This window comes from Vipera ursinii, assembly GCF_947247035.1.
Source record: "Vipera ursinii genome assembly, chromosome: 1".
Classification (NCBI taxonomy): domain Eukaryota; kingdom Metazoa; phylum Chordata; class Lepidosauria; order Squamata; family Viperidae; genus Vipera; species Vipera ursinii.
Window position 1 is genome coordinate 66,639,090 of NC_139512.1, and position 12,608 is coordinate 66,651,697.

Here is a 12,608-nt window from a genome sequence, read left to right on the forward strand (position 1 = left end):
ATTATAGCAGAATAATAAAATGTACAATTTTAGTGAGTGTTACTACTACTACCTTCATGTCAGAAGGACCTACCAAGGTTCTTTCTTCTCCATTCACGTCCCCGGTGTTTTCTTACCAAAGTGGTACCTATTTATCTACTTGCATTTGCATGCTTTCGAACTGCTAGGTGGGGAGCAGTTGGAACAAATAGATGGGAATTCATTCTGTTATGCAGCTTGCTCTCGGGATTTCAACTGCGTGACGGAATGAGCTCCCATCTATTTGTCCCAGTTCCTGCCTACCTAGCAGTTTGAAAGCATGTAAATGGATAAATAGGTATCATTTCAGTGGAAAAATATCAGGGACATGAAAGGAGCCTCCTCAAGCATCCCCTGGGCAATGGTGATGCGTTAAGAGGTAGTTAGTTGAAGTGCCTAAAGGCTACTCAGCATAAGGCTATGAGTTCTATTTCTACCACAGGCATGAATGACTTCTGGCCAGATCCCATTTCTCAGGATCGAGAAAAGGACAAGGAGTTCTTCTGAAAATGCTACCAAGAAAACTATATGGACTTGAGCACATGATCAACAGGAGTTGAGACTAATTCAAATCCCAACCCCCATTACAAATCCATTACACTTTTTTGTTTGCTTAAGCATCAGTCTGGCTAGCATGAATGTTCTCAACAAGAGAAATTTTATTTATTTATTTATTTTTATTTTAATCCCATTTATATCCCGCCCTTCTCCGAAGACTCAGGGCGGCTTACAAGCTTAGCAGTAGCCTTCATTCTATGTATATGCCTGCTTATTAGGGCTTTCACAACACACCCCAAGCGGCATTATTACAAAGTCAGCTTAATTGCCCCCAACAATCTGGGTCCTCATTTTACCTACCTCGGAAGGATGGAAGGCTGAGTCAACCTTGAGCCTGGTGGGACTCGAACCTGCACTAATTGCAGGCAGCTGGTGTTACTTAAGGAGGCATTAGCCCACTGCTCCACCAAGGCTCTTGCATCTAATATTTAATATTTTCTTAAAACCATGCTTGGGCTTAAAGAAGAAGAGAACAGCCAGAAGCAGGGTGGGATGGACTTCGTTCCAGTGCTGATTATTGCACTGTTGGGAGATTTGAAAGAACAAGTTAGGAATTAATTGTCAGAGAAAATCTATCTATTTGGTTGCTAGGAGTCAAAAATGATCAGTCAATCAATTAATCAGGTCTTTGGGATGAGACTGAGGTTATGAAGAATATCCATGGGGATGGATAGTGGAATAGTGATAATAAGAAACAGTGTTTCATTTGTGAACATTTGAAGGTGTCACACCTGGTACCTGCAGTGGATTTTGCTGATCCAGAATTAGCCTTTTTGTCAACCAGAAGGTATTCAACAAAGCTTAGTCTACCATCTCCAAATTGTGCCTTGGACTTACTTGGCAATCCTTTCAGGGCTGGATGCAGTACTTTAAATTCATATTTACTGTTGCCCAAATTCAGAAAAAAATGTATTCAAATAAAAATAAATTGTACAGCTAGATGACATATACATACTTGGTGGAGCAGTGGGCTAATGCCTCCTTAAGTAACACCAGCTGCCTGCAATTAGTGCAGGTTCGCATCCCACCAGGCTCAAGGTTGACTCAGCCTTCCATCCTTCCAAGGTAGGTAAAATGAGGACCCAGATTGTTGGGGGCAATTAAGCTGACTTTGTAATAATGCCGCTTGGGGTGTGTGTGAAAGCCCTAATAATCAGGCATATACATAGAATGAAGGCTACTGCTAAGCTTGTAAGCCGCCCTGAGTCTTCGGAGAAGGGCGGGATATAAATGGAATTAAAAAATAAATAAATAAATAAATACTATACTTAGTGGAAGAATGAATAGAGAATGATTGAACTTGCTGAAATGGCCAAGTTGACTGCTTTAATTCAATATAAGACATTGTCTAAGTTTAATAATGATTGAAAAATCCTTTTGTCATTGTGTGGTAAACTGAAAAAAATGAAGTAAAGATATATGGTTTTGAGGATTAGAATAAAAACAATAGATTATAGAGAAAATATAAACGCTGCTGTAACCATAGAATAAGAGGTTAATTTATATCTATACTTATAACTGTTGTAAAAAAAAATCTGGGTCACTTTATAATCCTTTTTCCCATTTTCTTTGATTTCTGCACTTTTATCTTTGCTCCTTTCTTTTCCTTTTTCTTCATTCTAAATATTAGTTCTCATTATTTTTTTCCCCTGAATTTAAAATTCTAATAAAATTTTAGTATTAACAATAATGATAATGAATTAAATATATATGTTGCCCAAATCCTAGCCACTGTTGATAATTGGATATATAAAGTCTTAGTTTAGGCAAACTAGAGACCAATTATAGACTATTTTTTATCCATAATAAATAACTAAGTTTTGCAGAATTCTATGCCTTCCTGTTAAGATACTGAGATTCAAAACTGGTAGAGTCAGAATTAGTGCAATTTCCTGGTGACTCAGGCTATAATTCCCCCTTCTAAATTAGCAAGCACACAGGGCAGCTGAGTCTTACTGAAGTAGAGAAATATTCTTTCGTGGGATCTCTTTAAGTTCACTGAGGGTGGCCATCTTCCCTGCAAAGCTGTAGTTGGGGTTATAATCTGTCATGATAGTAGAAGTACGGATTTTGCTTAGGTTATAATCTGGATTCTGCAGATGGGCTCTGGTTCCTTCTAGCCTCTTTTTCTTTCGATGATAAACTGAAAAGAAACATGAAGGAGAATCTGAGAAGAAAAGAGAAATTAAGCCACGCGAACAACAGACATAACATTCCAGAAAATCTGTCTCAAAATTTTTAGATTAGACTTATTTCTCTTTGCTAATAGTTTTGAATTTTGTTACTATATTTTTGCAGAATTACAAGTTAGCTTTTTTAACTGATCAGGCAAACACTTTTAGAATGTGCCCTGGTTAAGAGCAGATACAGTCATATTGGTGAGAGGAATAACTCCAGTTCCTGAAATATTACACTCTTTAATGAGTTCTAATACAAGCAAGCTGTGCATTCATGATTGCTTAAGAAATTGGTGTAATATGGTACAATGGCAAGCTTCAAAATACAAGCCTTTTTCTCTCAGGGAGAAGCAAAAAATTCAGGAAAAAAAAACATTGTACTCAACATTTAGCCTTAGCCAACACAACTCTCAGGGGTGGCTTGAAAGGGGACTATGCTGCAGATGGTGGATTAAATATACCACACAGGAATGCATACATGGCTGCAAATGGATTTAAGCATTAAGTAGCTCCTTTTAGAAGAAAAGCATGTTTGCTTATTTAATCAGAAAGCTCTTCTAAAACTTTTGCCTAGGCTTGAAAGCCAAAGATGAGATGTTAACTACAGATGGACTGAATTATTTCCCTTACTCATCAAAAAAAGACTGTAAGATTAAAAAAAACTCATCAGTGTGAAACATACAAAGAGAGAGAAAGAGACACAGACACAAATATTATATATCACAGCTGTTGTCTTACTGACTTCTATATCCACGGAAATGTTGAGTCTCTTTGCTTTGGATTAGCTGGCAAATCAAACCGTGTTTCCCCACATGGTTTTGAATGACATTCATCCCAAATGGAACAGTAATATATCACCTTGATTCACTGGACATTTTTTTATAATATTAAAATAAAAAGCAAGGCAATTCTTTACCACCCACTGCATGATGCAGTGAACAACACCTCCTGGATCCAAATCAAAGTGCACAGGATAACAAGCCAACTATTTTGGCATATAAAACAGGAAATCCCATTAGTATCATCTCTTATAATGAAAATGTAGAAATTACAAAGTAAATAACTAAAATCAATTAATTTTAATGAATTAAAATGTTTAATATATAAATCTATGTGTATTTTGGTTCAATCAGTTTAGTGTTTTTAGGAATCCTTTGTCCATGGTTACTATTTTCATCAAGTAGTTCAATGAGACTGCAGCCCCATGTGAAAACAAGATGATTATGCTCCCTTAAAGTGTTCACGTTTTTCTCCCACAATTGCAATAGGTTTTAGGTTTTATTTAGGTTTTATTTAATTTGTATACCGCCCTTCTCCCTAGGGACTCAGGGCGGTTCACAGGGCCCATAGGTGGATTAAAACTTGCTTTCAAGCATGAAAACAACTGAGATCCAGTGGGGACCCCCTGTTGGTGCAAGGGGATAGAGTTTTTACATTCTGATTCTTTTTCTGCATTCTGTCCCACTATCTCCATTCTGGTTCTGATGGTTCTCTGAAGAAACTTTTCAGGAAGCCACAGCAGTTTTCACAGGAAGAAAAAATCTACAAAATTGTCCATTCCCCCCCTCCCCCTCAAGGTCACATCCTCCAAAATAAAACATTGCTAAGCATTAATCTGGATCCAAAGCACGGTTTTATAGACTGTCAGCAGTTTCCAACCTTCTTTCCCAAGAACATCGATAAATCCTTGAAAGGGGCCAGAGATGTGAACAAATGAATTCAGATATGCCCAAAATACAGCAGATGCAACTTACCAATTGATAGGCTACCACAAGTGAGTATCATAACAAGCACCACAATCACAGCAATCACTGCCAAGAGGAATGGGAGAGGAAAGTGCTCTTCTGGAATGGGTTCCCGGATAACTAGACAAAATATGATATGTAAGCATTTAGATTTCAGTTTAGGACTTTAAACAGGGTTTCTTAAAAAGCCCAAGCAAGAGTCTAGTCCAGCAACTCCTTTCCACCCTAACATCTAAGAAGTTCATAAACAGAATGTGGCCAATTCCTTGTGATAGCAAACAGAAAGAAGAAAAGTTGAGGGCAAAAATGTGTACCCAAATTACTAGATATAATGAAGAGGGAAAGGATGGGCTGTAGATGAACTAACAATAGTATAAATAAATTTATAAATTAATTGTAATAAATAATTATTATGCTATATTATTTTATAATAAATTAAGACAATTGGGTTTGTCTAGTTTAGGGAAAAGAAGGACTAAGGGGGGACATGGTAGCAGCGTTCCAATATCTCAGGGGCTGCCACAAAGAAGAGGGAGTCAAGCTATTCTCCAAAGCACCAGAAGGCCGAACAAGAAGCAACGGATGGGAACTAATCAAGGAGAGAAGCGAACTAGAACTAAGGAGAAACTTCCTGACAGTTAGAACAATTAACCAGTGGAATGGCTTGCCTTCAGAAATTGTGGGTGTTTCAACACTGGAGGTTTTTTAGAAGAGACTGGATAGCCATTTGTCTGAAATGGCATAGGGTCTCCTGCTTGAGCAGAGAGTTGGACTAGAAGATCTCCAAGGTCCCTTTCAACTGGCAGAGCTGGCAAGAAAGGGGATGGGAAGGTGGTGGGAGAGAGCAGGCAGCATTACAGCAGGGCAGGTGGTGAATCCTGCCCCCTAAAGGAGGTGAGTTTCTAGGAGTTGTTGGTCTAACCAAGTATCAAAATTTGCCTCTTCTATTAAAAGCAGTGACCGGTAGCCTTTTTCCTGCTGGCAGGTGATACCACAGGAGTTCAATAATTTCTTTCCTTAAATGTTCCAGATTAAAGCTTTGAGGAGAGCACCAATAGCTGTCCTGGTTGCAAAGACAAACATGCTTAGCAATAGACCAGTGGAAAATATAGCAGCATACTTTAATGCTGCTTCATGGACTAGAGCAGGGGTAGGCAACCTTGGGTCTTTAATGACTCATGGACTTCAACTCCCAGAATTCGTGAGCCAGCATAGCTCAGGAATTCTGGGAGTTGAAGTCCATGAGTCATAAAAGAGCCAAGGTTGCCTACCCCTGGACTGGAGAAAAGCACATAATGCAAATATTATGAACAGGCCATATAGTTAACCTCAATGTTCGCCCTCAAATCCTAGGGAATTTAGTTTAACGGGGTTGCCAAGGAATCTTTAAACTACATAGTTTTACCACACATTTTTAAAGAAATATAGTAAAGGTCTATGCAGGGGTGTCAAACTCAATTTCATTGAGGGCCGCATGAGCATTGTGGTTGCCCTCAGGGGGCCGGGTGGGTGTGGCCAGGGTGGGCGTGTCCTACTGGGTAGGCGTGGCTAGAGTGCGTATGGCCTACTGGGTGGGCGTGGCCAGCTCTACATCGTTGGCATCAAGGGTGCCTATGGGGGCCTGGGCAGAAGTGGGACAGATCTGAGGGTCTCTGGCAGAAGGAGGGTTTCTGGGCCAGGGCCAAGGCAGTGGGGGCCGTTCCCTCACTGTTTCCAGGATGGCTTTGTGGGCCGCATGAAACCACCTCGCGGGCCGGATCTGGCCCCCGAGCCTTGTGTTTGACATGTATTTGCTATTAATATTTGTTATTTTTAAAATTTAGATGCTACCTCTTTAAAGCTACAAGTAGCTTATAACAATTAGACCAGCAACAATACAGAATCACACTCTCTCTCAGCTCAAAATGTGCAGTCACTTGTTGAAATAACTTTCCATTTAAATCAAATTAATTAATAATAAACACATACAACAAAACATAAATAAAACAAAATGAACAATTTTAGAGGCAAAAAAAGATGGCTGTTAAACCAGCTAATTGTTTCTTTGATCTAATCCTGGTGAAGCTTGGTGGGAAAGCAAGAAATGGAACATTTTATTTGGAATCCCTTTTCTGTATTTTACCTGTGCAGGAAACATTGTCATTAGCCAAGATGGCCCCAGCTGCACAAATACAGACAGGTAGGTGACTGCCAGGTTGTTGTTTGCAGATACCTGATTGACAATGGCTGCAATTCACATAGACTTCAATGACTATTTCACCGTGACTTTCCATAACTAAAGAAGAAAAGAAGGAAGTTCAAATGTTTCTTTAAAAAGCACATTTCTAAAAAAGAGGTACAGGTGCAATCTGCTAAGGAAGAAGGGACATTTCCTCAGCAGATCTTCTATTCTGTATATTTTTTCCAATCATAAATATCAGACTTTTGCCCACCATCTGATAAATTATAGCCACATATCTTGAAGGCTAACAGAAGAATATCTTTTCAAGACAGAGCCAAATATGGTAGGCAAACACATTTGCTTCGATTACTGACTATACGAGCTATCAATCATAGAACAGGCTGCCACATGGTGGGGTGCGTTCTCTTTCTTTAAAGATCGTCAAGAACGGGATGGATGGTCATCTGTCACAGATGCTTTAGTATAATGTTGCTCAACCTCAGCATCGTAAAGATGTATGGATTTCAGCTGCTGGAATTTCTTAGCTAACATGCCATACTGCTTTCCATGATTCCAACAGGGAAAAAAAAAAGCTTGTGGCCTCTTAAATGTAAACATATTAATTATAGCAGTAAGTTTCATTAACTGAAAAGCATTCTAAAGTGGATTCTAATTAAAAAAAATGTGCCACACAAAAAACTTTCAGTCATTAAGCATGGAATACTACCTTATTTTTAGTAAATCAAAATGTGTATTTTCCCAACCTTTGGAAAATATATTTACTATGGAAAAGAATTCCAATTCTGGAATATTCATGCATGCCAGCACTTGCTACCTCAGACCTGCCACATTGGCACAAAGCTGCATAAACAGCTTCTGAGGTGACTGAATTGGAACTTCAAACATGCTGTGGCATGTTAATGTGTCAGAAGAACGGAAAGCATTTTTAATCTGTTTGGATAATGCCATCAAAAATGTTTCCATTATATTGAGATAGCAGAGTTCACAGATAAATGGCATTGTTCTTATGTGGTCTTGAATCTCCAGGCTTCCCTTAACCCCCCTAACTCTCCTTTTGTTCAAAGAGTGGATACAGAAGGAACATGTGAATAGATCAATATACCTGAGGGACAAGATAAAAGATATCTTGTCATCTATCTGACCTGCTAGAGGGCTCAAGAAGATCTCCCCAATCGGATTCACAAAGGAAACACCATGCTGTCCATCAGCTGTAATGTCATCCGTTTCAGAAGCATGTCCACCTACAAAAAACAAAAACAAACCAAAGAGACATATTTAACAAGATACAGGGATCCATAGGTTATCTAGTTGCCAAGTGATCCAAATTGAAAGAATTAAAGGAGAATCTTTGTACTGAGGTCCCAGTGCTGCTCCCCCCAGCCCCTGAAATTAGGTGGAAATGGTTTTTATTCTATGTTTCAGAATAGCCTTTAGTAGAAAAGTTGTATCTTTATCCTAGATGCATTATTTGAGATCCTGGATAAATGTGGCTTATATATATTTAAATTCTTTGCAACACCCTCAAATTTCTATGGGTTTGATTTTCTCAGATGACGAAACACTACTGGGAATATCCTTTTAACCATTTATCAGAAAGGGAAAATACATTGACTCTGAATGCAGATATGCACTGTTTACTGTGATAGTAGCAACGATGAGAACGCAATAATGCTATGCAGGTTGATGACATAAAACTAAGCTTTATACCTTTATAGCCTCCTCCACCACCACCGGATGTACAAGCTCCTCCACCACCACCAAAACCACCAGACGTGGTCCACTGGAGTTTCTCTAATGCTTGTTGGCAGGCCTCACCACCTTCTCCACCCTCCAGAAGTGATTTTCCAGCCCAGGGAAACTGGGTGATACCTTCCCAACCACCACCTCCCCCTGTACAGTGTGAAGAGAAAGAGAATGACATTCACAGATAGAAATTGCAAATCAGTCAGAACTCACAAATAGATACAAATACACATATATTTTAAAAACAAATTAATAAGCATTAATGTAAACATCTATAACCTATTTCCAATATTTTGCTATTATATAATTCCTGTGCCATAAATTATGGGGTTCCCTTTGTTGGACAACTACCAGCCAGGCAAGAAGGAGGGATCAAGTGAGGAATTAGCCTTGAGTCCTTGTGCAGCTGCAGGAGACCCAAGGCTTAACCTCTCCTAAGTTGCATGGGACTTTATCTGTCCCAAGAGAAGTCAGACAGTCTGGAGAGAGTCTTGTATTATAGGTAGAATATAATAAAATAGTCAACTTTAACCTTTCATATGTGGATCAGGTTGCTTCCACTTAATAACATTATGTGTGTTTGTGTGTGTGTGTGTGTGTGTGTGTGTGTGTGTATACATGTGTATATGTATATGTATACACATATACCCATATTATATATATATATATATATATATATATATATATATATATATATATATATATATAATGTCACATTATAGAAATGGTTTTATATGTGTGTGTGTATATATGTGTATATGTATATGTATATCACACACACACACATATACACACACACATTTTATATATAATGTCACATTATAGAAATGGTCTTGTGTTATTTATTTCCATGCCTAAAACTTATATGGATTACCTCTGAACATTTTAGGCATGGCTCCGGGTGAGATTCAAGGTGCTGGTGATAACCTATAAAGCCCTAAATGGCTTGGGTCCGGGATATCTGAGGGAACACCTGCTGCCGGCATCAAGTTCCCTTCGTCCAGTGCGCTCCCACAGGGAGGGCCTTCTCAGGGTGCCGGCGGTAAAAGATTGCCGGCGGATAACACCCAGGGGGAGGGCCTTCTCTGTGGGTGCGCCTGCCCTTTGGAACCAGCTGCCCATGGAGCTTAGGACTGCCCCCGACCTTTGTTCATTTTGCCAGGACCTGAAGACCTGGCTCTTTGAGCTTTCTGGCCCAGGCTGAGAGTTTTAATTGGGGTTTTTAATATTTTTTCAGGGATTAAATTTAATCTTTTTAATCATTTTTAATTTTTGTATCAGTGTTTTAAGTACCTTGTAAACTGCCCTGAGTCCTTCGGGAAAGGGCGGTATATAAATTCAATAAAATAAATTAAAATAAATAAATATTGCTCCTTAGGGCTACCTCATTTAGGCTGAGGTAATAGGCAATATCTGAATGACCACTAAGGGCACTAAAAGGTTTTTAAATTTTATATCTGTAGATGTGTATGGGTATCTGTCTGGTGTCATTTCACAATCAATTGGATTGTATAGTATAGATATAGTGGGGCTAGTTGTCCCTCCAATTTCCAGTGCCAAACACCAACTATCACCAAGGTTGCCAAGCATTCAAATGGCCTTATTCCTTGAATCTACTTCCAAAATTCCAAGTCCTTTTTTAAAAGCTTAATTCCCGTTTTGGACAACTGCTGTTATACTGGTCAAGTTCAATCATCTTTCCCCAGTGCTTATAAGCCTCAGAAAATCCCAACGTAGCAAAGCTAAACTTCACATTAACAAGGGTAATAAAGCACAGGGAAATAAACATAACTTTAAGAAGTTATTTTTCTAAGTTTCCTTGCAATCTAATGCGAGGAATTTTCAGACGGAGAGTGAAGAGTTCATCTCTAGTTCCCTGTGTGCTCTGATGGCCCCTGAATATTTTCTTTCTCACACAAAGCTAAAGAAATGCTTTCTTTGGTGCTGAAGGAAGCTTGTTTTTCTAAGTTTAATTGCCCATTGAGGAGAAAACTTTCCAGGACAATGGTGAAGAACAGAAAACTTGGGTTAGTATATTAACGCTCTGAAAAAGGATTTTACAGACAGAGAACAATCAATGCATTGGATTTCATCTGGAAAATCCTCTCCTATGCGTTGCATTCACGGGTAACGGTGCCAGTCACTTTCTCATGTTCCAACCTAAACGTGCTTTTTCAAAAGGCAAGTGGACTTTCTTCGTTTTTTTTTTGCTTTGTTTTGTCTTTGAAGACGTTTTTCTTCTCATCCAAGAAGCTTCTTCAGTCCTGACTGAATGGTACAGAATGGAAGGATATTATATTTATATTCCTGCAGGGAATACAAATCCTTCCATTCTCCACCATTCAGTAAGAAGCTTCTTGGATGAGAAGCAAAATGTCTTCAAAGACAAAACGAAGCCACTTGCCTCTTGAAGAAGCACCTTTGGTACAACCACAGTGGTGGGATTCAGCCGGTTCGCACCACTTCGGCAGAACCAGTAGCTAATTTTTTGTTGCCCAGGCCCAGGTTGTAAAATGGGGCAAAATTCATTTAACAAATGTCTCACTTAGCAACATAAATTTTAGGCTAAATTTTAGTTGTAAATTGAGGACTATCTGTAGTTTTTCAAGAAAGGCCCCCAAGGTGAAAATAAGTTCTAACTCAGGGGTGTCAAACTGCCGGCCCACGGGCTGGATGCCTCATGCCGAAGCTGCGCCCACCCCATTGCCGGCAATGGCAAAACTGTCCTGATACGTTGCGCGACATCACATGACATCGCGAGTTTGACACATCTGTTCTAACTGGTCTATGTCTGCACCCCCAAATGTAAAATTAGCATACAGTATATAAGTGTCATGCTAATTCATTTCCTGTGAAGTATCTTCTCTTTACATAATTTCAGCAGATGTTGTTTGCTCAGCTGCTGGCCCCTTATCAAGAGCAGATCCTCACCTGCTGCTCCAGTTCTCCCACTGACCCCAGGTATTGCCGAACTGTTCACATACTGTTCCAAGAACGCATCGTCCAGGGAGCTCTCCTGCGCCTTCAGATAAGCCTTGCCTCCACCCCCTGCCGCAACAAGCAAAGGTTCAAAAGCTCCATTCTTCTGCTGCTCAAGAAATCACACACGCACATACACACACACACAAACACAAGGAAACATTAAGGAAACGTCGAAGGTTCAAAGTCAAGCACCAAACAGAAATAAAAACTCTGACTGCAGTAGCTGACATTCTTTGGCCAGAGAGGGAAGCAGTTTTGCCAGCAACTCTTGAACCCTCTTACACCAGGACTCCAAAATCAGGAGGGCCGGGTCACATAATTTCAAGCTTTCTAGACCATAGTTTAGGAAAGGCCAGGAAAAGCAAGGGTGTTGTGGGACTAAAAGTTGTCCGAACTGACTGAAATGGCTTAATATTTTTTTTCCTGTCTGAGGAATTCTAAAAGCATTAAAGACACTCAAGTGCGATCGTGAACATTCCTCAGCATTTTCAGCAAACCACAGTTCCCAGAAATCTTTGAAGGAAACCATGTCAGTGAAACTGGTATGCTATCCATTGCCTCTATTCTTTTCAACAGCAGTGGTAACGATTCAAACCCATCAATATAGAGAAGGACAAAAAAGAAAAGGGCAGAAATGAAAGCAATGTTAACTTAGGGGTCATTCATAATTCAAATTGTCTTGGGCTGTTTTAGTACTTGCACGGTAGAGGTTTCAAATCTGGGGCCACATCATTTATCAGCTGTTAAGCATTTCAGCAATGAACATTTTGATATCAACCCCCCACTCCCCCCTCTGTTGCAATGACTCTCTCCATTGCCCAGAGCTCCATCATGTTTGTATCACTATGTTTAAATATTCTCCAGATTCTCCTTAAATATTGCTAACTATAGCTAGCTAGTGCTAAATAATTGCTAGCGGCCCTTAGTAACTGCTTGCAAAAGAACATGGACACTTACTCGAAACACATAAGTGGCTCCTCCGCCCCCACCCCCTCCTCCAGCCCATTCGGTCAGTCCCTTCGCTTTTTTGTATTCTTCTTCAATTTCTGAGGATTCCCCCAGGCAAATCTGCTTAGTGTGATAGTTAATCTGAAACGAGCAGAAGGGAGAACAAGAATTAAAACCTGAAGAACATTTCTTCTTAAATACACAGATAACTGAAAATATTTCTCCTTGAATCTTTGATTTATTTGGTTGATAGGT

At 39.5% G+C, this 12,608-nt stretch overlaps 1 protein-coding gene across 1 annotated transcript in view; it reads right to left on the reverse strand.

Moving 5' to 3' along the window:
* LTK (leukocyte receptor tyrosine kinase) overlaps positions 1 to 12,608 on the reverse strand; it is a gene marked incomplete at both ends in the record, with an annotated part of 140,107 nt that overhangs the window by 28,891 nt on the left and 98,608 nt on the right. Inside the window, 7 exons of the mRNA XM_083365850.1 lie at positions 2,533 to 2,719; positions 4,508 to 4,618; positions 6,621 to 6,773; positions 7,823 to 7,921; positions 8,388 to 8,570; positions 11,355 to 11,511; positions 12,363 to 12,494. Of these exons, the coding sequence (XP_083221976.1) occupies positions 2,533 to 2,719; positions 4,508 to 4,618; positions 6,621 to 6,773; positions 7,823 to 7,921; positions 8,388 to 8,570; positions 11,355 to 11,511; positions 12,363 to 12,494 (1,022 nt within the window). The remainder of the gene's footprint in view (positions 1 to 2,532; positions 2,720 to 4,507; positions 4,619 to 6,620; positions 6,774 to 7,822; positions 7,922 to 8,387; positions 8,571 to 11,354; positions 11,512 to 12,362; positions 12,495 to 12,608) is intronic.